Source organism: Oncorhynchus kisutch, linkage group LG15, assembly GCF_002021735.2.
Source record: "Oncorhynchus kisutch isolate 150728-3 linkage group LG15, Okis_V2, whole genome shotgun sequence".
Taxonomy (NCBI): Eukaryota; Metazoa; Chordata; class Actinopteri; order Salmoniformes; family Salmonidae; genus Oncorhynchus; species Oncorhynchus kisutch.
Genome location: NC_034188.2, coordinates 57,670,674 through 57,695,909, shown reverse-complemented (window position 1 = coordinate 57,695,909; position 25,236 = coordinate 57,670,674). Strand labels below are relative to the sequence as shown.

Sequence of the window (25,236 nt, the reverse complement as noted above, 5' to 3'; positions counted from 1 at the left end):
TTTTCTTTACATAGTTGAATGTGCTGACAACAAAATCACACAAAAATTACCAATGGAAATCAAATTTAGCAACCCATGGAGGTCTGGATTTGGAGTCACACTCAAAATGAAAGTGGAAAACCACACTACAGGCTGATCCAACTTTGATGTAATGTCCTTAAAACAAGTCAAAATGAGTAGTGTGTGTGGCCTCCACGTGCCTGTATGACCTCCCTACAACGCCTGGGCATGCTCCTGACTGCCAACTCCTGGACAGTCTGTGGTGCAACGTGGCGTTGGTGGATGGAGCGAGACATGATGTCCCAGATGTGCTCAATTGGATTCAGGTCTGGGGAACGGGCGGGCCAGTCCATAGCATCAATGCCTTCCTCTTGCAGGAACTGCTGACACACTCCAGCCACATGAGGTCTAGCATTGTCTTGCATTAGGAGGAACCCAGGGCCAACCGCACCAGCATATGGTCTCACAAGGGGTCTGAGGATCTCATCTCGGTACCTAATGGCAGTCAGGCTACCTCTGGCGAGCACATGGAGGAAATGCCAAATAAATGCCACCCCACACCATGACTGACCATCCTGGATGAGCTGCACTACCTGAGCCACTTGTGTGGGTTGTAGACTCCGTCTCATGCTACCACTAGAGTGAAAGCACCGCCAGCACTCAAAATTGACCAAAACATCAGCCAGGAAGCATAGGAACTGAGAAGTGGTCTGTGGTTATCACCTGCAGAACCACTCCTTTATTGGGGGTGTCTTGCTAATTGCCTATAATTTCCACCTGTTGTCTATTCCATTTGCACAACAGCATGTGAAATTTATTGTCAATCAGTGTTGCTTCCTAAGTGGACAGTTTGGAGTTACATTGTGTTGTTTAAGTGTTCCCTTTATTTTTTTGAGCAGTGTATATATATATATATATATATATATATATATATATATATATATATATATATATATATATATATATATATATATATATATATATATATATATATATACATACATACAGATCATTGAATGGGGCATAACTGTAGCCTGGTCTAATGAATGAGGTATAATGGTGCAGCATCATTTAGAATGTTGTTGCCTTGAAGAACACACGTGTCCTCAAAAAGGTAAAATTGTGTTGTTAACTTGACTAACTTGTGTTGCTTCCTAACATTCCATTTTATTGCACTGCGGTATCCTCTGAATTGTCCTCTGATTTGAACCACAGATTTATTTTTCTAGAATAGTCTAATTTATGGCATGATTTTAAGATGGTAGTGCAACTTGTGTATGTTGTGGATGCTACATCCACTCTTCAGTAAAGACTGTTAAAAACATTTTATATACTTTAATTTCTACTGGCCTTGTTATCTATTTTAATGAGTAATTGAGGAATGGATTTCTATTGATAAATTAAGAGTTGTGGCTGTTATTAAACCAAACCCTATATGATACTAACATATTTCTCCCCTGTTCCTCTCTTCCCATCCACGTTAATGCACTTCAACCACACTCCACCTGCATCCTCTTCTCTCATTCAATCTCTCACCCCCAATCACTCCCCCACTCCCACGCTTCACCCACTTTGCCCCTGCAGTCGCCATCTACCTGGGCATCAAAAAGCGTCAGAGCCCCGGACCCCCCGATGCGGCTGGGATGTGAGGGTGCGGAGTCCGCGGGACCCGGCGGAGGTGGTGCTGGCACTGCGCGAGGCGGCCCAGGGCTGCGGCTGCCAGGTCCACCTGGCTGGGCCCTTCCTGCTCTCCTGCACCCACGGGGCGGCCGGCTCACGCGTGGCCTTCGAGGCTGAGGTGTGCCAGCTGCCCGCCGGTCCAGCCGAGACCAGCGGCGTGCGCTTCAAACGCCTGTGGGGGGCGCCGCTCGCCTTCCGGGATATCGCCACAAAAGTGTCCAAAGATCTGGAGCTCTGAGGGCAACAGGGGGTGGGGCAGAGGGCTTCTACACTGGACAGACTGACCGAGGGGGCGGGAGAAGGAGACAGACTGAACCCGCTACCCCCACTGCCAACCTCGCCTCACCCCCGCCAAAGACCCGCTTCTGGTGCCACAAGGACACGCAGGCACACCGGCACGGACGGCCCGGCCCCACCACTCACAGACCTATGACCTATGAACCCTGCTAAGGCACCTCAATATTATGTGAATCTAGGGAGTCAAGCAGTTCTTTTTTAATTCCATATTTGCAGATTAAGATATTTTTCGTCAACGTAGTTATGATTATATTATATTTGTTGTCATTCCTTTTTAACAGCTGCTATTTAAAAGGTTTTTAATATTGTTTTTCTTTTCTTCACTTCAATGAGCAATTGACAGACTGAATGCATATTTAAGAAACAAGGGGCCAGCCCTTTCCTAGACAGAACTCCAGGCTATAGAGCAGGGGTGTCAAACTCATTTTGCCATGGACGCCACATTCGTTCTTCAACGAGGTCCGGCCGGTCAAAATTGGCATAAAATAGTCTATCCACCCTATCCATAATTTTTTGCATTTTTGATGCAAAAACGGTCTAGCTTTCATTTCAGTTATTATTAACAATCTGGACACAATCAATAAACTGTATGAATGTAGGTCCATTATCTTATCATTTCTACACAGTTTCGATTTGGCTGTAATCATTTTAAAATATTTTCAAAATCAAATTTTATTTGTCACATGACCTTACTGTGAAATGCTTACGTACAAGCCCTTAACCAACAATGCAGTTTTAAGAAAATACCTATAAAAAAAAGTAAGAGATAAGAATAACAAATAACTAAAGAGCAGCAGTAAATATCAGTAGCGGGGCTATATACAGGGGGTACCGGTACAGATATATAAAAAAATACTCATTTTTTGTTGTTATTTTTGTGGGGTTTTACTCAAACCCGCAGGCCAGATTGGACCCCCTCGCGCACCGCAGGCCATATATTTGACACCCCTGCTATATAGGGATACATGCCGAAATACAGAGACGGACAACAACAAAAAATTCTGTAAAACAAATGCCAGACCCTTCTGCCCATCCATCGTCTGCTCAATTCTGTACGACCCCATCTGCTACTCTCGTCAAGTTTCATTTTGTGTTTCGTATATACCAGAATGTTGGTTGCTAATGAGCAAGGCTGTCTGACTTCAATGTCCAAAGCAGAGTAGGTGATGACTGCTCTTCTGAGCCACTAACCTTTTGATTTTCTGCGTTTCAGCAGGTAATGTACACAAGCATTCTACACGTTCTTCTGGTAACACTTTTGGTTTAGCAATATCACCTCTTGTAATTGTATTTCCTCTTAAATGTTACAGCACATCCACAGGGCCAAGATTCCAAACTTGATTTGATGTAAGCTGTGTTTAGTATTATGTTGGGGAATATTGATTGTCACATTTCCACAATCACAATTTGGATCACTTTTTAGTATAAAAAGACCCAAGATCGCATAAAAAAGAAAATGACATCAACTCCTAATTTTCTGCTCAAAAAGAAAAGGATATGATTGATCAAACAGACTATAATAACTACAGCAACGCTAGTTGAATTGCATTAACTATTTATGTCCATTGATTCCTTTATCTGTAGTTCCCTGGAGGATGAGTTCCGAAATGCTCCTCAACACAGCCCTCGGCAACACTGAGCTTCCCTTCTGGTAGCCAATCAGACTTCTGTATTGCTGAGGGGGGTAGTTTAGAATGTGACCCTGGGTGACCCTGACACTTCTATAAATGAACCATGATTCCAAGCTGCTCACAAGTCAGATCCAAGTCAGGTAGATAGTCACTCACTCCGGCCTTGACTGTTTGTCACTGGCTTTGATTTGCACCAATATACAGTAATGATCCTTGTCGCCTGTCAGTGGGTCATAGCAGCAGACATGCCAGAACATCGTTCCCAGTTGCTGCAGTGGGCTCTTCTAGTTTAGATCTCTCAACCATTTTTCTATTTTCTCAGCTCAGACTGTGTTGTTGGTGTCGCTGAATGTTCCTCAACCTTCCTTGTTTTCTGAAAGTCTGTCTGGCCTTTGTAAATGGCTCAAAGATTCATCAACAGTGGATGATGTTCTCATTACAGAGTGTGCTTGTTTGTCACTGTTACACCTGCCTACACTGGACTGCCTGCCCAACACAATAACAAATCTTCAGTTGTTTTCAAACTCTACCATTTTCCACCTTATTCCTTTTGGCAAAAAGATTTATTGCACACATGTATGGCAGTAGTTCATAGTAATCCACGACACTACAATGACTTCAGTTTTCCAGTTGCAAGGAATCATGGGAGATTTTAGTTGCAACAGGTGGCCACAAATGTCTTAAAATGTGAAAGCTGTGATTTTGTGCAATTTTTGGGCAACTTTGCCCAAAATAGGACCTCTTGCCCAACAATTCCCATATATATTGCTTAAAGCTTAGGACCATGCTTCAACGGTAGGAAGTAGTAGTGCGTTTGAAGCAGTCGCTGTTATCGATAAAACGGGGTGCAAATATGGAAATGACTGACCTGCAGTCCTGCATGTCTCATAGGAAAATTGTGTTGAAGCAAAAATAAATTCTCCTTTCAAACTCTGACGTTTTGGATCAAGATTATTTTTTTCTCACTGTGGTTGACGTGGTCTCAGTAGATTACAGGTTGGTCATATGTGTAATGGATGGTTTGGAATTCCCATTGTTAGAGCCTCTCCTGTCCATGATATATGAGACAACATACACATTGTCTCGTTCATATAAAGTGGCATTGTTTACGTTGTTACATAGCAACCCACTACCACTACTTATAAAACTACTAGTCTTAGCACCTATTAGTCATGACCACCTGCCTTCGCGTCGTGGCTATGACCACATCACAACCTTGATAAAAATGTCATAACACATGGCCTCTCGTTTTATTGCTTAATTGTACCATGGTTTTAGGGCATTTACGAGGCTGCGCTCACTGAGTTTATGTGTGTGTGTGTATGTGTGCAGCAAGAATGTGTACGTGCGAGGGTCTGTGTGTGTGTTTCGAGATCATACATCAGACAGTGGGGTTGATTGTTAACTGGGTCTTGTTTTATTTGCTCAATACATTTTTACAACCAAAAAACGGATTTAAAATTTGGTGCATTAACATAGCGATGACCCATGGCACCAGACTATGCGATAGTGCTTTATTCCCAGGATGTTACGAAAAGAATGGGACAGATGGTAAAACGTGACTGAGGAAGGAGAAAAATAAATGATGAAGAGAAAGACTGAAGGAAGGAAAAAAGAGTTGGATCAGAGTGGAGTGTCTTTAGGAAAAGTCCAGGGAGGATGTCTCCTGCCCGCGTGACGACAAGGCTACTCATTTTTATAATACAAAAAGCACAAGTGCCGCTTTACTTCTGGGCGGGGATCATGCCGTCGATGGCCTCTCCCTTCTCCAGCTTCTTCTCCATCTCCACCATGAGCTTGACGCCATCCACCACCATCTGCACCTGCTGCACCTCTGAGGAGCCCAGACGATCAGCGTTGGAGATGTCGAAGATTCCACCCACGGAGGCCGTGTCCACACCACCTGCAGGCAAAGAGGTCAAAGGTGAGTCTTCATAATCCTTAACACTGTTGTTCCATGATGTACATGTCAGGTTAAATATGGCTTTACTAGTCACCTCAGAAATGCATATGTAATGGCAGTGTAATAACATTTTATGGACTATTGCTAGGTATAGTATGACTTCATGCATTAAGACTGTAAAGAGAGTAGCTCGTACCTGTGCCGCGCTTCTGCAGACGCAGCCTGGTCAGGATCTCCTCAAACTTGGCGTGTGTGCTCAGCTTGGGCAGCTTGACGTGCACACCACCGCGAAGGCCAGTTCCCAGGTTGGAGGGGCAGGTCAGCACATAGCCGAGATGCTCGTTCCACATGAAGCCGTGGTTGTGCTTCTTGAAGACCGCCTCAATCTGCACAAGGTAGAGAAGGACAGGAGACGAGAATGTTCCAGTGAGTGCGTTTTCAGGTGAGAATAGCCAACCGAAAGGGATGTGTGTTTCGACTACTGACTATAAGAAAACCCAACTGCCATTGTTGTGAACAAGCGATAAAGAACAATCTAGGTATTGACAGTGTGTCAGTCCTGTAGGCTCTGTGACTAGCCTACCTTCTGCAGACCAACGCAGAAGCGTCTGAAGACCTCCTTCATGTTGCCTCCCTTCTCCATGGAGATGACACGCAGGTGATCCTCCTCGTTCACCCAGACCAAAAAGCTCTTGGCATCGTTGTGCCTTCAGATAGGAGGGAGTACGTATTACATGACTGTGGGACATACTGTACATTCATTATCTGGTTTAACCAATGGTATTGTTTTGGTTTCGGGTATTGGTATGGGCCTGTGTCCTGGGCACTCACCAGATTCCTCTTGCGTCGGGCCAGTCACGGGCCATACCAGCGGACAGCAGCAGGGGGGAGACAGGCTTGTCAAACAAGAAGTGGTCGGCGATCAGCTGATCCTGCTCGGCATCGGTCATGCCATTCAGGGGGTAGTACTTTCCCTTGAACTCACCATCCAGTGTGGCCAGGGCTGAGGGGAGAGAGACATGAACATGAGATTGACATGGTCGTGCTCCATGGCAGCACAGCTGACCCTGATTTTATAGTGCTGATTTTACTGAGGGCTCAGACACTCACCCTCGATGGACAGTTTCTCAACCATTCTACGCTCGCCACGGCTGTTGTGGGGGGGCAGGGTGTATCCTTTGATGCTGCGTCCGGTACGCACACGGCTGGACAGGACGTAGGCGGGGTCAAGATCATCACCTCCCTGTAAACGGGAAAATGAATTATGTCGCTCTACACATGGAAGTCATTCAAATGCTGTCTAGTCACCACGGTCCACTGCAGCCTTATGTATTAGCTAAGAAATCAAGCTTGCAAAAGGATCAATGAAGAAATGTGATTGCCATGACCACTTTCTTCACTCACCTTCAGGTTCTCGAAGTTCAGGTCGGTCTTGTGTTTGTCGGTGGGCTTGTAGCCTCCGTGACGGTCGGAGATGATGGGGTCGAACATATCCTTAAAGACTTCGTAGCACTCTTCATCACCAGCAACGCAGCCCACGGTCATGATGAAGGGGTGTCCTACAGACAGAAAGAGAATAAGTGAAAACTATTGCCACAGGATAACTACATGTAACAGGCCCCCCATCAAAGTGCACTACTAACAGTCTCATTTTTCATGCTGATAGTGTATTAGTTAATAGCACTAAGAATGTTTTGCTTTCAGGTGCCCTTATCAGCCACCAATCAGAGCAGATCAGGACATGCCTATCCTGTGCCCTCACAGGGCCCTGACGGGTCTTCCTGTGTGTGTGCTTCTAAGTCTTACCAGGGTTGTCCACACCGGTCTGGGTGCAGTCGTCCAGGGTGAAACCGGAGGGGGTAGACTTGCTCCTCAGCTTTTTGTACATGTCCTTGGTCAGCACCTTGGCCATGTGGTTGTTGTGCAGAGAGAGGTCTGGGAACTCCTCTACATCAGAGAATTTCATCTTGTAGTCATTGTGGCAGTTCTTCGGCATGATTGCGGCTCTCTTTTGTCCTGCAAAACGGAGAGGGGGAAGAAGTGTGAATCTATGCATGATGATCTGGCACACTGTGAAAGAACAGTATCTGGGTCCCTAACAACAGAATTGTGCCACAAAAGAGAGAGCATGATGGGTTTTCAGAAAAAAAATCACAAGGAACTGTCCTAGCAATGGCCTAACAATACAACCAATACCACTAAATATACCATATTTTGTGATTTGTAGTACTGAGTCTCCTAGTCTCCTATCTATCAGTCTCCTGACCCCTCCAGCCACCGCCTCATGTTTCCACGGAGAGGGACAGGGGTGTGATCTACGTGCTTTTATGCACTTAGCAGCAGAAGGTATTTTTAGACCAGGCCATCCACTCTACACCCTCTTGCTGTGGCTACACTCTGACACTGGCATGCAAGCCACCTTCCCATTCCTTCAAGGGAAACACCATCACGGGAGCCTAGTCTGGCTACCCCCCAGTAGGCGGTACCAGAGAGTTCCAGAGACTGACTTGATTCATTCTCCGGTCATTAGCACAACTGACCTTCAAATCAGAACGAATAGGATCTCAGATTAACATCTGAACTACAAACATGTTGTGGAATAATTGCAGACATTATAGAAACTCGATACTTCACTTTGCATGTTTTTTTTCAGCAAAATATCTAAAATGACTCAGTGTCATCTATAGATCACCACTGGTAACAAATCAACCAGCCGCTGTCCTGTGACTATCCCTCCTCTACTAACAGCCGTTAGTGATCATGGCTGTTTTCAAACTAGTGCTCTCTTTTTACCAACAAAACTTTTAACAAAGTTACGGTTTGCACTCAAGAGGATGACGAGTAAAAACGTATAAGAAGTAGTTTAAAGAAGAAAAAACAGTAGATCTTCCATTTTAGGAAACGCTGCAAGAAACTGAAGAGGAGTCCAATGCAAAAAAACAAGAAGAACCGATTTCAGGATTCCAAGTGCTGCGGCGACGGAGAGGTTTCAGGAATTCTCATTTCTACTTAAAACTCTTTTCCAGAAGCTCGCTGCCTAGTAGGTTTTACCTGCACAAGAGAAAAGAAGGAGGTAACGTTCCCGGGATCCACCAAAGCCAATATAGGAGTTACCCAACTTTGACAGGTGTTAGACCCTAGTTTATATACCCAGACCTTTGCACCCATTGGCCGGTTTGTCTCTGAATTCTCTCACTCGATTGGACAGCCACAACCCCTGATGCCCAGTTTAGTTTCTAAAAGGCATGAACTTACATCACAACACCCGAGACGGTACAACAGCTGTGCCTACCCCCTGAACGGCAACGTCCCCCTCCTCCTCTGATTAGCTAGTTGAGGTGGGGGGGTGAAGGAGACAGTTGAAGTAAAGCGACAGTTGTAAAAAGACACTGTCTCCGGGGACGCTGTTATAAGTGTTCACACTGAGAGATTGAGGGATCCTGGGGGAACAAATAACTACTATGTCTAAAAGCGGAAGCTAAATGGCATATATTACATTACTAGTTGTGGGGTTTCATGGGAGTTCTCCCCTACAGTCATTCATCCGCTCCCTCTCATTCATCTGTAGTGTGTTTGGTGCGTATTCCCACCCCCTTGGTCCTAATTTGAATCAGTCAAAAAAAAGTCATATGACTTTGCATAGGAATATGGTTATGGTCCCTTGAGAGAGATGGCGAACCGGAAGAGGAGAAAGAAGAAAGCCACTTCATTGAGCATTTCATAAACAATACCTGACAATATGAACCACAAACTGGAACTGTGTGACACACTCCTCTTGGATTCAGAGCAATTGCACTTCGCAGAGGTTTTTGTTGAAGCTCATAGTCAATCAAGACTTAATGTGATTTCACACAAGGTTTAACAATGTTATTGAGGAGACGTTTTTTTTTAAGTATTCCGCACAGTGCCACTGTGTCTCCCAGCTCAATGACTAGACAGAATTAACAATCCTCACACTTCAAGGTGCCGTACTTATAAATCCATGCCGGCCACCCTCTACCCTGAGCTTTTGTGCCAACCATTCTGTCAGGACAAATCTACCAAACTGTGCTAGATAATATATGCCTTCATGTCTATTTCTAGCAGCAAGCCAGGGCCATGCCAAAGAAAGATGCTGTGTCCCCATGGGGTGATAGTCATAACAAACATGCACACACAGATAGAAGAAGAAGAAGAGTCTTTAGTTGGAAGGACTGCATAAGATTGAGTTGAAGCATCTTTTTTTAACTAAGCAAGTCAGTTAAGAACAATTTCTTATTTTCAATGACAGCCTGAAAACAGTGGGTTAACTTAACTGCCTTGGTCAAGGGCAGAATGACAGATGTTTACCTTGTCAGCTCAGGGATTTGATCTTGCAACCTTTCAGTTACTAGTCCAACGCTCTGACCACTAGGCTACCTGCCGCCCCAGGTTGTCTAAGCATCTACTGTATACAACCAAAGTTTGCTGAAGCAGATTTAGAAAGGGTAAGAGTGATAGAGGTGGATTGTCGAGGCCTTGTGCACAAGCCTCCTTCAGTATATATTATCAAAATTATTATTAAGTTTAAAAATGTGTTCAAAATTCGATCTCGTGTATAAAATGCACCTAACATAATACAAGAGGGAAATTGGCAAGGGTACCAGCCAGTGGTTTTATATCAAATTATTTTGAGATGTTCAGCAGGAGTATGAAATATAGCAGGTGCCTTGTGTCTGAGATCTATTACATATCAGTAGTGCAATTACTGACAGATATTAAATCAGAGAGAGCCCCTGTGACAACAAAATTGTTGATGGGTGTGACGCAAACACTTCTAATCCCTCCCATTATGCAAAGTAGGGGGCAGCCAAGAGAAGCTAAGCTCAGTACTTATTGACGTGCTCAGGGGTTTCTATTGCAACACTACTGAGGGGTTCAATGTAATAACCAAATGTGTGAAGACTCAATAACCAGGTTCATATTTCAATGACCAAGTTCATATTTCTTAATGAGGGAAGTGGAATGTGTCTCTGCAATATGTTTCAAGCTTGCTAAACTCTGTGGAACAAAGCATTCTCTAAAACAGGTGTTCCCAACCTAGGGGACGCTACCCCCATAGCGGGGCGCCAACATTTCATGGGGGGGGGGGTCCTTCCTTGCTTAAAGGGCAACAAAAAAAATATCACTATTGTTTATACTGATCTAAAACAAAGCATAAATAGGATTGAAACAAGCAGTAAAATGCCCGAAGAACATGCAACTCTGCTGCACATGGGAATATCTTTGGTTTGTCATTATGATATTCAGAAGCTGAACTATGACATTCCAAAGGCAAAGAGTCAAATAAATTAGACTTTGCTTGGGAAGTAATCTTATGCAGTGTGACTCTCTCACTATCAATTGATCTATTCACTTTCTATAAACTAAAATATGTATAATTAAATTGAGAGGTCATATAAATATACATAATAAATCATAATATTACACTACATGACTAAAAGTATGTGGACACCTGCTCGTCGAACGTCTCATTCCAAAATCATAGGCATTAATATGGAATTGGTCCCCCCTTTGCTGTTAGAACAGCCTCCACTCTTCTGGAAAGGATTTCCACTAGATGTTGGAACATTGATGCAGGGACTTGCTTCCACTCAGCCATAAGAGCATTAGTGAGGTTGGGCACTGATGTTGGGCGATTAGGCCTGGCTCGCAGTCAGCGTTCCAATTCATCCCAAAGGTGTTTGATGGGGTTGATGTCAGGGCTCAATAAACAATAATACATGTGAAAAAAGGGGGCCCTGGGGGAAAAAGTTTGGGAACCCCTGATCTAAACCCCCAGCAGAGTAGCAACAAGACAGGTTTAAGTCTGTGTGTGTACATGTACAGTATGTAAACTACTGTTCAAAAGTTTGGGTCACTTAGAAATGTCCTTATTTTTTTAAGAAAAGTACATTTTTCGTCCATTAAAATAACATCAAATTGATCAGAAATACAGTGTAGACATTGTTAATGTTGTAAATGACTATTGTTGCTGGAAACTGCAGATTTTTAAAATGGAATATCTACATAGGCGTACAGGGGTCCATTATCAGCAACCATCACTCCTGTGTTCCAATGGCACGTTATGTTAGCTAATCCAAGTTTATAATTTTAAAAGGTTAATTGATCATTAGAAAAGCCTTTTGCAATTATGTTAGCACAGCTGAAAACTGTTGTTCTGCTAAAGAAGCAATAAAACTGGCCTTCTATAGACTAGTTGAGTTTCTGAAGCATCAGCATTTGTGGGTTTGATTATAGGCTCAAAATGGCAAGAAACAAATAACTTTCTTCTGAAACTTGTCAGTCTTTCTTGTTCTGAGAAATGAAGACTATTCCATGTGGGAAATTGGCAAGAAACTGAAGATCTCGTACAATGCTGTGTACTACTCCCTTCACAGAAACAGCGAAACTGGCTCTAACCAGAATAGAGAGTGGGAAGCCCTGGTGCACAACTGAGCAAGTGGACAAGTACATTAGTGTCTAGTTTGAGAAACAGACGCCTCACAAGTCCTCAACTTGTGAGCTATGTCATGCCTATCCTCCCCTAATATACTGACCAAATTAGTCTCTGTCCATGTCCCCATGACCCTCCCGTGTGCCCAGTCAACCCCAGTCAACCCCCATCCATCCTCATTATTAATGACAGCATTACCATGACTGCATGTTGGGCACACAACTCAGGTTTGCAGCTTATTTGAGGTTTCCTTTTTAAATGGTCATCAACCAATCAATAAAAAATATTCAATCTTGGCAACCAATCAGTCATTTCATTTGTCAAACTTTTGAGATTTGTAGTTTTGTAGAACAAGATACACCTACAGTGCCTTGCGAAAGTATTCGGTCCCCTTGAACTTTGCGACCTTTTGCCACATTTCAGGCTTCAAACATAAAGATATAAAACTGTATTTTTTTGTGAAGAATCAATAACAATCATGAAGTGGAACGACATTTATTGGATATTTCAAACTTTTTTAACAAAACAAAAACTGAAAAATTGGGCGTGCAAAATTATTCAGCCCCTTTACTTTCAGTGGAGCAAACTCTCTCCAGAAGTTCAGTGAGGATCTCTGAATGATCCAATGTTAATGAGGATAAATACAATCCACCTGTGTGTAATCAAGTCTCCGTATAAATGCACCTGCACTGTGATAGTCTCAGAGGTCCGTTAAAAGCGCAGAGAGCATCATGAAGAACAAGGAACACACCAGGCAGGTCCGAGATACTGTTGTGAAGAAGTTTAAAGCCGGATTTGGATACAAAAAGATTTCCCAAGCTTTAAACATCCCAAGGAGCACTGTGCAAGCGATAATATTGAAATGAAAGGAGTATCAGACCACTGCAAATCTACCAAGACCTGGCCGTCCCTCCTAACTTTCAGCTCATACAAGGAGAAGACTGATCAGAGATGCAGCCAAGAGGCCCATGATCACTCTGGATGAACTGCAGAGATCTACAGCTGAGGTGGGAGACTCTGTCCATAGGACAACAATCAGTCGTATATTGCACAAATCTGGCCTTTATGGAAGAGTGGCAAGAAGAAAGCCATTTCTTAAAGATATCCATAAAAAGTGTTGTTTAAAGTTTGCCACAAGCCACCTGGGAGACACACCAAACATGTGGAAGAAGGTGCTCTGGTCAGATGAAACCAAAATTGAACTTTTTGGCAACAATGCAAAACGTTATGTTTGGCGTAAAAGCAACACAGCTCATCACCCTGAACACACCATCCCCACTGTCAAACATGGTGGTGGCAGCATCATGGTTTGGGCCTGCTTTTCTTCAACAGGGACAGGGAAGATGGTTAAAATTGATGGGAAGATGGATGGAGCCAAATACAGGACCATTCTGGAAGAAAACCTGATGGAGTCTGCAAAATACCTTTTATTTAATTTTTATTTATTTATTTCACCTTTATAGGTAGGTAGGCTAGTTGAGAACAAGTTCTCATTTGCAACTGCGACCTGGCCAAGATAAAGCATAGCAGTGTGAACAGACAACACAGAGTTATACATGGAGTAAACAATTAACAAGTCAATAACACAGTAGAAAAAAAGGGGGAGTCTATATACAATGTGTGCAAAAGGCATGAGGAGGTAGGCGAATAATTACAATTTTGCAGATTAACACTGGAGTGATAAATGATCAGATGGTCATGTACAGGTAGAGATATATTGGTGTGCAAAAGAGCAGAAAAGTAAATAAATAAAAACAGTATGGGGATGAGGTAGGTGAAAATGGGTGGGCTATTTACCAACAGACTATGTACAGCTGCAGCGATCGGTTAGCTGCTCAGATAGCTGATGTTTGAAGTTGGTGAGGGAGATAAAAGTCTCCAACTTCAGCGATTTTTGCAATTCGTTCCAGTCACAGGCAGCAGAGTACTGGAACGAAAGGCGGCCAAATGAGGTGTTGGCTTTAGGGATGATCAGTGAGATACACCTGCTGGAGCGCGTGCTACGGATGGGTGTTGCCATCGTGACCAGTGAACTGAGATAAGGCGGAGCTTTACCTAGCATGGACTTGTAGATGACCTGGAGCCAGTGGGTCTGGCGACGAATATGTAGCGAGGGCCAGCCGACTAGAGCATACAAGTCGCAGTGGTGGGTGGTATAAGGTGCTTTAGTGACAAAACGGATGGCACTGTGATAGACTGCATCCAGTTTGCTGAGTAGAGTGTTAGAAGCCATTTTGTAGATGACATCACCTGAGACTGGGACGGAGATTTGTCTTCCAACAAGACAATGATCCAAAACATAAAGCAAAATCTAAAATGGAATGGTTCAAAAATAAACATATCCAGGTGTTAGAATGGCCAAGTCAAAGTCCAGACCTGAATCCAATCGAGAATCTGTGGAAAGAACTGAAAACTGCTGTTCACAAATGCTCTCCATCCAACCTCACTGAGCTCAAGCTGTTTTGCAAGGAGGAATGGGAAAAAATTTCAGTCTCTCGATGTGCAAAACTGATAGAGACATACCCCAAGCGACTTACAGCTGTAATCGCAGCAAAAGGTGGCACTACAAAGTATTAACTTAAGGGGGCTGAATCATTTTGCACGCCCAATTTTTCAGTTTTTGATTTGTTAAATAAGTTAGAAATATCCAATAAATGTCGTTCCACTTCATGATTGTGTCCCACTTGTTGTTGATTCTTCACAAAAAAATACAGTTTTATATCTTTATGTTTGAAGCCTGAAATGTGGCAAAAGGTCGCAAAGTTCAAGGGGGCCGAATACTTTCGCAGGGCACTGTACATACAGAATACTGTCCATGCATAGGTTTGATCATTCTGAATTCCGTCTACACGCCCGCTCTGCCAACTGAGGCCTCCATGACACATGATGGACTCTCCACCTGGGTGCCTGGGCTCTGCTTGTCTCTGTGCTGGTGTGAAGCCAGACCAGACAGGTTCTGCTTGGTGAGGATGCACTGTGAGGAGACGATAGAGAAGGAGAAGAAGGGGAGAGAGTGATGCACTCTGGGCCAGTGCCACACTCAATTTAGCCTGCCACTTTATCCTCTCTTTGGCTTCAGCTGCCTGGGCTGGCAGACAGGAGGAACAGTTATGTAAAGCTAGCCGCAGCTTGAGGAAGAACGGGGACAGGGTCCCCGTGAACTAGACCCTCACTAAGCCCCTGCTGTGGAAGCTCCAGTGAGCAGGGAGGGAGCGATAAGGGAGCAGGGAGGGAGCGATAAAGGAACAGGGAGGGAGCGACAAGGGAGCAGGGAGGGAGCGAGAAGGGAGCAGGGAGGGAGCGAGAAGGGAACAGGGAGGGAGCGACAAGGGAGCAGGGAGGGAGCGATAAGGGAGCAGGGAGGCAACGAGAAGGGGAGAAGGGAACAGGGAGGGAGGGAGAGAGAAGGGAGCAGGGAGGGAGCGAGAAGGGGAAAGGAAGGGAAAAGGAGGGAGCGGAGAGGGAGCAGGGAGGGAGCGAGAAGGGGAAAGGGAGGGAGAGAGAATGGAGCAGGGAGGGAACGAGAAGGGGAAAGGGAGGGAGAGAGAAGGGAGCAGGGAGGGAGCGAGAAGGGAGCAGGGAGGGAGCAGGGTGGGAGCGAGAAGGGAGTAGGGAGGGAGCGAGAAGGGAGCAGGGAGGGAACGAGAAGGGGAAAGGAAGGGAAAAGGAGGGAGCGGAGAGGGAGCAGGGAGGGAGCGAGAAGGGGAAAGGGAGGGAGCGAGAAGGGAGCAGGGAGGGAACGAGAAGGGGAAAGGGAGGGAGAGAGAATGGAGCAGGGAGGGAACGAGAAGGGGAAAGGGAGGGAGAGAGAAGGGAGCAGGGAGGGAGCGATAAGGGAGCAGGGTGGGAGCGAGAAGGGAGCAGGGAGGGAACGAGAAGGGGAAAGGGAAAGGGAGGGAGAGAGAATGGAGCAGGGAGGGAGCGAGAAGGGGAAAGGAAGGGAAAAGGAGGGAGCGGAGAGGGAGTGAGAAGGGGGAAGGGTCTCCACACACATGACAGCTACTCCTATAAAGCACCTTGTGCTTTATAAGGTTCCTCTGTGATCGGAGTGTGTACGTGTGTACTTCAGAGGAGGCTGGTGGGAGGAGTTATAAGAGGATGGGATCATTGTAACGGCTGGAATGGAATCAATGGAACAGAGTCAAGTACGTTGTTTCCATGTGTTTGATGTGTTTGATACCATTCCGTACCATTCCGTTGATTCCTTTAACAAACAACATATGCTGAGCACTTGTTGGCTGCTTTTCCTTCACTCTGCGGTCCAACTCATTCCAAACCATCTTAACTGGGTTGAGGTTGGATGATGCAGCACTCCATCACTCTCTTTCTTGGTCAAATAGCCATTACCCAGCCTGGAGGTGTGTTGAATTCTTTGTCCTGTTGAAAAACAAATGATAGTCCCATTAAGCCCAAACCAGATGGGATGGCGTATCGCTGCAGAATGCTGTGGTAGCCATGTTGGTTAAGTGTGCCTTGAATTCTAAATAAATCACTGACAGTGTCACCAGCAAAGCACCGCCACACCATAACACCTCCTCCTCCATGCTTTACGGTGGGAAATACACATGCAGAGATCATCCGTTCACCCACACCGTGTCTCACATAGACATGGCGGTTGGAAACAAAAATCTCACACCAAAAATCTCGCAGAGGTAACTTTCTGTCTTCCTATCCTGTGGTAGTCTTCATGAGAGCGAGTTTCATCACAGCACTTGATGTTTTTTGCATTTGAAGAAATTTTCAAAGTTCATGAAATGTTCCATATTGACTGACCTTCATGTCTTAAAGTAATGATGGACTGTCATTTCTCTTTCCTTATTTGAGCTGTTCTTGCCATAATATGGACTTGGTCTTTTACCAAATAGGGCTATCCTCTATTCCCAACCCTACCTTATCACAACACAACTGATTGGCTCCAAATGCATTAAGAAGGAAAGAAATTCCACAAATTAACTTTTAATAAGGCACACCTGTTAATTTAAATGCATTCCTGGTGACTACCTCATGAAGCTGGCTGAGAGAATGCCAAGAGTGTGCAAAGCTGTCATCAAGGCAAAGGGTGGCTACTTTGAAGAATCTCAATCTTTGTTTTACACTTTTTTGGTTACTACATGATTTCATATGTGTTATTTCATAGTTTTGATGTCTTCACTATTATTCTACAATGTAGAAAATAGTAAAATTAAGAAAAACCCTTGAATGAATAGGTGTGTCCAAACTTTTGACTGGTACTGTATAGGTAGGGATAAAATGTCTTGGCATGGCAATGGCATAGATAATTAACAGTAACAGCAGCATATTTGATGAGTCAAAAGAGATTAGTGCAAAAAGGGTCAGTGCAGATATTCCGGGTAACTATTGGTTAACTATATAACTAACCATCTAGCAGTCTTATAGCTTGGGGGTAGACGCGGTTCAGAGTTCCGTTGGTTCCAGACTTGGTGCATCGGCGGTAGCAGAGAGAACAGTCTATAACTTGGGTGGCTGGAGTCTTTGACAATTTTTAGGGCCTTTCTCTCACACCAACTGATATAGTTGTCCTGGTTTGCAGGGTGTTCGGCCCCAGTGATGTATTGGGCCATACGCATTACCCTCTGTAGCGCCTTGCGGCTAGATGCCAAACAGTTGCCATACTAAGCTGTGATGCAGCCAAGATGCGCAAGGCGCTTCAGAGGGTAATGCGTATGGCCCAATACACAGCCAATGGTGAAGCTATGTAACTTATTGAGGATCTGATGGCCCATGCCTAATCTTTTCAGCCTCCTGAGGCGCAAGAGGCATTGTCGTGCCCTCTTCACAACTGTGTTGATATGTGTGGAACATGATAATTCCTTAGTGATGTGGACACCGAGGAACTTGAAGCTCTCGACTTGTTCCACAACAGCCCCGTCGATGTGGATGGGGGCGTTCCCCGCCCTCTGTTTCCTGTAGTCCAAGTTCAGCTCCTTTGTCTTGCTGATGTTGAAGGAGAGGTTGTCTCTGACCTCCCTGTAGGCTGTCTCATCGTCGTCGTTGATCAGGCCTACCACCATTGTCATCTGCAAAATGAATGATGGCGTTGGAGTCGTGCGTGGCCACGCCGTAGTTGGTGAAGAGGGGACTAAGCATGTACCCCTGAGGGGCCCCTGTGTTGAGGGTCACCATGGTGGATGTGTTGTTGCTTACCCTCACCACCTGGGGGCAGCCCGTCAGGAAGTCCAGGATCCAGTTGCAGAGGGAGGTGCTTAATCCCAGGGTCCTTAGCTTAGTCATGAGCTTGGAGGGCACAATGGGGTTGAACGATGAGCTGTAGTCAATGAACAGCATTCTCACATAGGTGTTCCTTATGTCCATGTGGGTAAGGGCAATAGAGATTGTGTCATCTGTGGATCTGTAGGGGTGGTATGCAAATTGGAATGGGTCCAGGGTGTCTGGGATGATGGTGTTGATTTGAGCCTTGAACAGTCTTTCAAAGCATTTCATGGCTACAGATGTGAGTGCAATGGGGCGATAGTCATTTAGACAGGTTACCTTGGCGTTCTTGAGCACAGGTCTGCTGAAACATGTACTGTAGGTATTACAGACTGTAACAGGTAGAGGTTGAAAATGTCAGTGAAGACACATCCAAGCTGGTCAGTGCATGCTCTAACTATGCGTCCTGGTAATCCGTCTGGCCCTACAGCCTTGTGAATGTTAAACTGTTTTAAGGTCTTACTCACATTGGCTACGGAGAGCGTGATCACACAGTTGTCTGAAACAGCTGTTGCTCTCATGCATAGTTCAGTGTTGCTAGCCTTGAAGCACGCATAGAAAGTATTTAGCTAATCTGGTAGGCTTGCATCACTGGACAGCTCATGCCTGGGTTTCTGTTTGTAATCCATGATAGTCTGCAAGCCCGCCACATAGGATATTACAGTTCTTCAGATCACGTTGATAGGATAGTCTCAAACGGAGCTCATCCAGTTTATTCTCCAGTGATTGCACGTTTGCCAATAGAACGGAGGGTAGAGGTGATTGATCCACTCTCTGACTTAGTCTTGTCAGGGTTCCCGCACGCCGGCCTCTATAGCACCATCTCCTCCTCCTTCGTGTGTCGGGGATTCGTGTCTGATCCACAATAATCAATATGCCTTTCTCCTCTGACTCATTGAAGTAGAAGTCCTCATCCAAATGGAGGTTAGTGATAGCTATGCTGATGTCCAGAATCTATTTTCGTTCATAAGAAACTATCAGCACAGAAAAAAATGCACAAAACAGAATTGGTCAGGAGCCCGTAAAACGGCCACCATTCCACATTATATGCTGGAGTTTGTCAATCTACAATTGGCTTGTTGCTTATTGAAAGTAAAGCAATGAGTAACAGGTGGCACTGTGCTTGCTTAACATTTATCTTCCTTCCTTACATGTGTGCAATGGGAGTGATCCTAGATCCTCTGCTTCGCAAACACACGTGACCGCCCCCTTGAAAATGTCTTTGCCAACTACGATACCAAAAAGCTAGCAATTTTATAGCGCAAGTGGAGATATTTCAAGCTGGAGAGTGAGGTTACATACACAAATCCGTTACACATGCACAGGATAATACATTGGCTTCTTAAATAGGATAGTTTTCAACATCTAGGGAAGCCTAGAAGGTTAGAGGGTAGAAGAGGCCTAGAAGAGGCTGAAAGAGCAGAGAACTTCCCTAGAAGCGATGATGGCTGTACTATACGAAACAGAATATGATACAGGAAGTAAACGCTGGGCTACAGTGACATCTTCTTTGGAATCCACACATGGTGTGACCTCTGAGCGGCCAGTGTCAAACATGTACACCTATGTAGAAAAAAACATTTTACCAGTTTGCAGACCCTTCAAATAGATCCAGCCCTTGAAAGGGGACACCATAAACATATGTGACTTTGTTGCAAAGTGGAATAGAATGAAGTAGAGTTCTAAAGACTAGACAGAGAAGTGGGGTTTGTGTTGTTGGTTTATTCTTCTCTCACTGTCTGACTTTCAGATGCCTTCTAAGATATCGGGTAGCATTGTAGTAGCATGTACACTAGATCGTATAGATATTTGTAAAGCACTTCAATGTGTTTAACATTCAATTTCACATAGAGGTGTCAGAGCCTCCTCACAGTACAACCAGCTTCCCATAGCCATCACTATTTCAATACTTTAACACATTACAGAATCAAAATAACCTTGTAAGATTGTGTGTGGATTGGTGTTGCTATTCAAAATGGCAGTGGTATGCATCTCAAGGCCCTAATATTAAATTTTCTATGTACAAATTTTCTGTGCTGTCGGCACCACAGCTTACCTGCCATGGTCAAAATTATAAACAAGCTAGGAGCCTGCTATCAGGCTGCCTATGGAATATACTGTATACTGTAGCTGCAACATGGACGTCTGTAACTGGAGGAGAGAAGGATCAACCCACCCAATCACAAACCAAACTCTACCCCCGAGACCAATGGTATTTAAACCCAACAAATAGCCTTCAATTGATTACATTTTCATCCCTTATCAAAATGAAAAGAAACCAATAAATACATTTACACAATAAAATTGTATTTTTCAAATAATCTCTCAAAAGGTTTATATATTGTCACATACACACTCTTAATTTTTTGTTCCCCCACTCCAAAAAATGAATTCTTACAAAAATTACCAACCCCACTGCAGTTCCCCTCCACTAGGGATTTTGAATACCACTGCCCTAGACTTTTAAAAATGTTTTAATTGAACTAGGCAAGTCAGTTAAGAACAAATTCTTATTTTACAATGACAGCCTACCAGGGAACAGTGGATTAACTGCCTTGTGCAGGGACAGAACAGATTTGTCCCTTGTCAGCTCAGGGATTTGATCCAGCAACATTTCGGTTACCGGCCCAACACTCTAACCACTAAGCTGTGCCACACCTACCTGCCACGACCTTAGATACTTCTTGATAGCCTAGATCTGAAAGGATCAAATAGGTATGGCAACAATGTATGGCAACATCATAATGTGTCAAAGGGTAGGTGCTAGCTAGACTATAGGTTTATTTGTGATTGGTCCCAGGATGATTGAGAAAGTACACATTGTCAAATCAAATATATATAGCCCTTCGTATATCAGCTGATATCTCAAAGTGCTGTACAGAAACCCAGCCTAGAACCCCAAACAGCAAGCAATGCAGGTGTTGGAGCACATTGGCTAGGAAAAAACTCCCTAGAAAGGCCAAAACCTAGGAAGAAACCTAGAGAGGAACCAGGCTATGAGGGGTGGCCAATCCTCTTCTGGCTGTGCCGGGTGGAGATTATAACAGAACATGGCCAAGATGTTCAAATGTTCATAAATGACCAGCATGGTCAAATAATAATAATCACAGTAGTTGTCGAGGGTGCAGCAAGTCAGCACCTCAGGAGTAAATGTCAGTTGGCTTTTCATAGCCGATCATTAAAAGTATCTCTACCACTCCTGCTGTTTCTAGAGAGTTGAAAACAGCAGGTCTGGGACAGGTAGCACATCCGGTGAACAGGTCAGGATTCCATAGCTGCAGGCAGAACAGTTAACTGGAGCAGCAGCACGGCCAGGTGGACTGGGGACAGCAAGGAGTCATCATGCCAGGTAGTCCTGAGGCATGGTCCTAGGGCTCAGGTCCTCAGAGAGAGAGAGAATTAGAGAGAGCATACTTAAATTCACACAGGATACCGGATAAGACAGGAGAAGTACTCCAGATATAACAAACTGACCCTAGCCCCCCGACACAAACTACTGCAGCATAAATACTGGAGGCTGAGACAGGAGGGGTCAGGAGACACTGTGGCCCCATCCGATGATACCCCCGGACAGGGCCAAACAGGAAGGATATAACCCCACCCACTTTGCCAAAGCACATTCCCCACACCACTAGAGGGATATCTTCAACCACCAACTTACCATCCTGAGACAAGGCCGAGTATAGCCCACAAAGATCTCCGCCACGGCACAACCCAAGGGGGGGGCCAACCCAGACAGGAAGATCACATCAGTGACTCAACCCACTCAAGTGACGGACCCCTCCTAGGGACGGCATGAAAGAGCACCAGTAAGCCAGTGAATCAGCCCCTGTAATAGGGTTAGAGGCAGAGAATCCCAGTGGAAAGAGGGGAACCGCAGAGACAGCAAGGGCGGTTCGTTGCTCCAGAGCCTTTCCGTTCACCTTCACACTCCTGGGCCAGACTACACTCAATCATATGACCCACTGAAGAGATGAGTATTCAGTAAAGACTTAAAGGTTGAGACCGAGTTTGCGTCTCTCACATGGGTAGGCAGACCATTCCATAAAAATGGAGTTCTATAGGAGAAAGCCCTGCTTCCAGCTGTTTGCTTAGAAATTCTAGGGACAATTAGGAGGCCTGCGTCTTGTGACCGTAGCGTACGTGTAGGTATGTACGGCAGGACCAAAGCAGAGAGATAGGTAGGAGCAAGCCCATGTAATGCTTTGTAGGTTAGCAGTAAAACCTTGAAATCAGCCCTTGCCTTGACAGGAAGCCAGTGTAGGGAGGCTAGCACTGGAGTAATACGATCAAATTTTTTGGTTCTAGTCAAGATTCTAGCAGCCGTATTTAGCACTAACTGAAGTTTATTTAGTGCTTTATCCGGGTAGCTGGAAAGTAGAGCATTGCAGTAGTCCAACCTAGAAGTAACAAAAGCATGGATTAATTTCTCTGCATCATTTTTGGACAGAAAGTTTCTGATTTTGTCATGTATTATTAAAATACTATGTTATTCCTACACAGGGTCAAGCACATAAACATGAAACAAAATACATCTTTGTAAACAGGTCCATTAAAATAGTGTCTCTCAGTTTGGGTGATGAAATCACATCCATTGAAACCAGAGCCAGTTCAGTCACTTGTGCTGGAGGGGCTATGTTTAGTGCCACAGTGTAAAGTTCTCCATCCACCGGTGCCAGATTGGCTGATTAAATTGCATCGACTCAGCAGTCAGTCTGTCTGTCGTCTATTTACCGATACCTCCTCTCCTCCCCTTGACCTGTGACTTTAGCACAGTGAATATCTACTGACCCGAATGACATAGCCTAGATGGGGTAATGACTGAGTGGGTTGTCTATGTACATCAGCAGTTTCCCAAAGTAGGGGTCATGACCCTTTTTATTTTTTACTAGGCAAGTCAGTCAAGAACAAATTCTTATTTTCAATGACAGCCTAGGAACAGTGGGTTAACTGCCTTGTTCAGGGGCAGAAATACAGATTTTTACCTTGTCAGCTCAGGGATGCAATCTTGCAACCTTTTGTTTACTAGTCCAATGCTCGAACCACTAGGCTGCCTGATATGAAAATGGGGGTCGCTGAAGAATTTCTCAAATTTTGAGAGAAAAAAAAACATACCGGGTCTATACAAAATAATATATATTATATGGTGTTGTGTCCCAAACTAGGGGACACCATTGTAATGGCTTTTCTCCTCCTCTTCTGAGGAGGATTAACAAGGATCGGACCAATACGCAGCGTGGTAAGTGTCCATGATACTTTCATAATAACTGAACACGACTCAATACAAAAATAACAAAGTGAATGGAAACAAAAACAGTCCTGAATGGTGACACAAACAACAAAACAAGAAACAATCACCCACCAAACACAGGTGGGAAAAGGCTAACTAAGTATGATTCTCAATCAGAGACAACTAACGACACCTGCCTCTGATTGAGAACCATACCAGGCCAAACACAAAACACAACATAGAAAAACAAACATAGACAACCCACCCAACTCACACCCTGACCATACTAAAACAAAGACATAACAAAATAACTAAGGTCAGAACGTGACAACCATGTGGGAGTCACCAGATATGAAAATGGGGTTGTGGTAAAATTTCCAAAAACCTGGATTTAAAAAGATATGTAAACAGAAACTCACATCAATACCTTTGTAAGATAACACTTTTAAACAAAGAATGTATGATATGTCTAGCAATCAAGAGGTAACTGACTGAATGACTCAAATTCCGCAGCTTATGATCTCCAAATGGACGTTGTGAGGGCTGAGATGCCCGTGCATTGTCTTTTGTTCGCTATACATGTCGGGGGATGCTTGGTATTCACGAGGACATATTGTTCTGTCTCACGATTCCCAAGCATGAAACGGCATATGGGATGTTTAGTGTGCTGAATGACTATATTGACGGAAAACAGATTTCATATGGGATCAAATGGTGTGGTGGGCTTTTGCACAGATGGCTCCATCTATCACTGGACTCAAAGGGAATTCCCTGCCGTCTACCTCTGAGCATTAAATGCCACATTCAAAACAACTGGGGACTGTGAAATGCGAAATATCTGACTTCCAACTTCAGTGCATTCAAGACAACTGGGAAGTCGGAAAAAAATAAATTATGTAAACTCTCATCCAGGTAGGAATTGCAACTTGTGAAATCGGGCCTCTTTCTGGAACTCAGACTTCCCTACCTAATGATAACTGACGTCATGATTTGACCTCCTATTTTTCAGAGTTCCCAGTTGAAAGCACCATAAAACTCATGGTAGGCTACCCTAACCACACCCCCCGTCGCGACATGCATCAAGCACTCCTATCTCATTAATGGTGATGATAAGATACATTGTGTTAGACTCATTTGCAATTGACTGCCCCACATCGAAAGTATGTGAGGGTGAGTTGAGAAGACAATCAGAAATACTGCTAGAACGTTTTTCAATTGATTGCCATAGCCCCAAATAAAAAGTAAACATTGACTGTTAATTACATACTTTTGTTCACATGGGTGGGGATGAGAGAATTTTCAGATATCAAGATGGGGTTGTGGGCTAAAAAAAAGATTGGGAACCCCTGATGTATGTATTTTACATCGTTACATTGCTTACTTACTTTACATGTTGCCATGAAGACATTGCATAAGATCCACTACCAGCGCCCACCCCCAAACACACACTAACCTCCACACACTGACTGATACACACTCGTCCAACTGTCCTATGATTCTCCCCTCTCAGGCATGGCCAGTATGTACAGAGACAGCTGTCCAGTGGGTGTCAGTTGATGTAACGTTTGCTTCTACCATTTGCCAAACACCCTGGACACAGACGCATATATCACATTCCCTGCGATTAACACAGGCTTTCCACAAACCCCTATCTTCTGGAGCTTTAAGCCCCACTGCATACAATGAGCTATGGGAAAACACACACACACAATTAAACATTAAACGGACCATCCACTCTGCAGGATTACATGGACGCTGGCTCGCGTTATTATATAGAGGAATGAGGGGATTTCATGGCATAAACCAGGCC

The 25,236-nt window shown here is 44.4% G+C and overlaps 2 protein-coding genes across 7 annotated transcripts in view; one reads left to right on the top strand and one right to left on the bottom strand.

The window, feature by feature from the left end:
* The window catches only part of mark4b (MAP/microtubule affinity-regulating kinase 4b), a 51,795-nt gene extending 47,251 nt beyond the window's left edge, over nucleotides 1-4,544 (top strand). For 5 of the 6 annotated variants that reach the window (XM_020503004.2, XM_020503005.2, XM_020503007.2 and 2 more), the window contains one exon: nucleotides 1,585-4,544. In XM_020503004.2, coding sequence (XP_020358593.1) covers nucleotides 1,585-1,918 — 334 coding nt within the window. In that variant the 3' untranslated portion in view covers nucleotides 1,919-4,544. The remainder of the gene's footprint in view (nucleotides 1-1,584) is intronic. The other variant, XM_031790629.1, reaches the window with a different exon arrangement.
* Nucleotides 4,545-5,002: 458 nt separating this feature from the next.
* On the bottom strand, nucleotides 5,003-8,690 carry LOC109905570 (creatine kinase M-type-like). The gene is made up of 8 exons (XM_020503003.2): nucleotides 8,563-8,690; nucleotides 7,318-7,527; nucleotides 6,916-7,070; nucleotides 6,622-6,754; nucleotides 6,343-6,514; nucleotides 6,095-6,218; nucleotides 5,708-5,897; nucleotides 5,003-5,511 (listed from the first exon to the last, which is right to left on the bottom strand). The coding sequence occupies exons 2-8, from the start codon at nucleotides 7,505-7,507 to the stop codon at nucleotides 5,333-5,335; spliced, it is 1,143 nt and encodes a 380-aa protein (XP_020358592.1). The 5' UTR covers nucleotides 7,508-7,527; nucleotides 8,563-8,690; the 3' UTR covers nucleotides 5,003-5,332.
* Between the last annotated feature and the right edge of the window lie 16,546 nt (nucleotides 8,691-25,236).

Bases quoted from the DNA above. Each gene is read 5' to 3' on its own strand.
- LOC109905570 (XM_020503003.2), bottom strand. From the start codon at position 7,507: ATGCCGAAGAACTGCCACAATGACTACAAGATGAAATTCTCTGATGTA. The intron at 6,755-6,915 runs GTGAGTGAAGAA...TCCCGTTTACAG, and splicing joins TGAACTTCGAGAACCTGAAG to GGAGGTGATGATCTTGACCC. The intron at 6,219-6,342 runs GTGAGTGCCCAG...TCCTATCTGAAG, and splicing joins CCCGACGCAAGAGGAATCTG to GCACAACGATGCCAAGAGCT.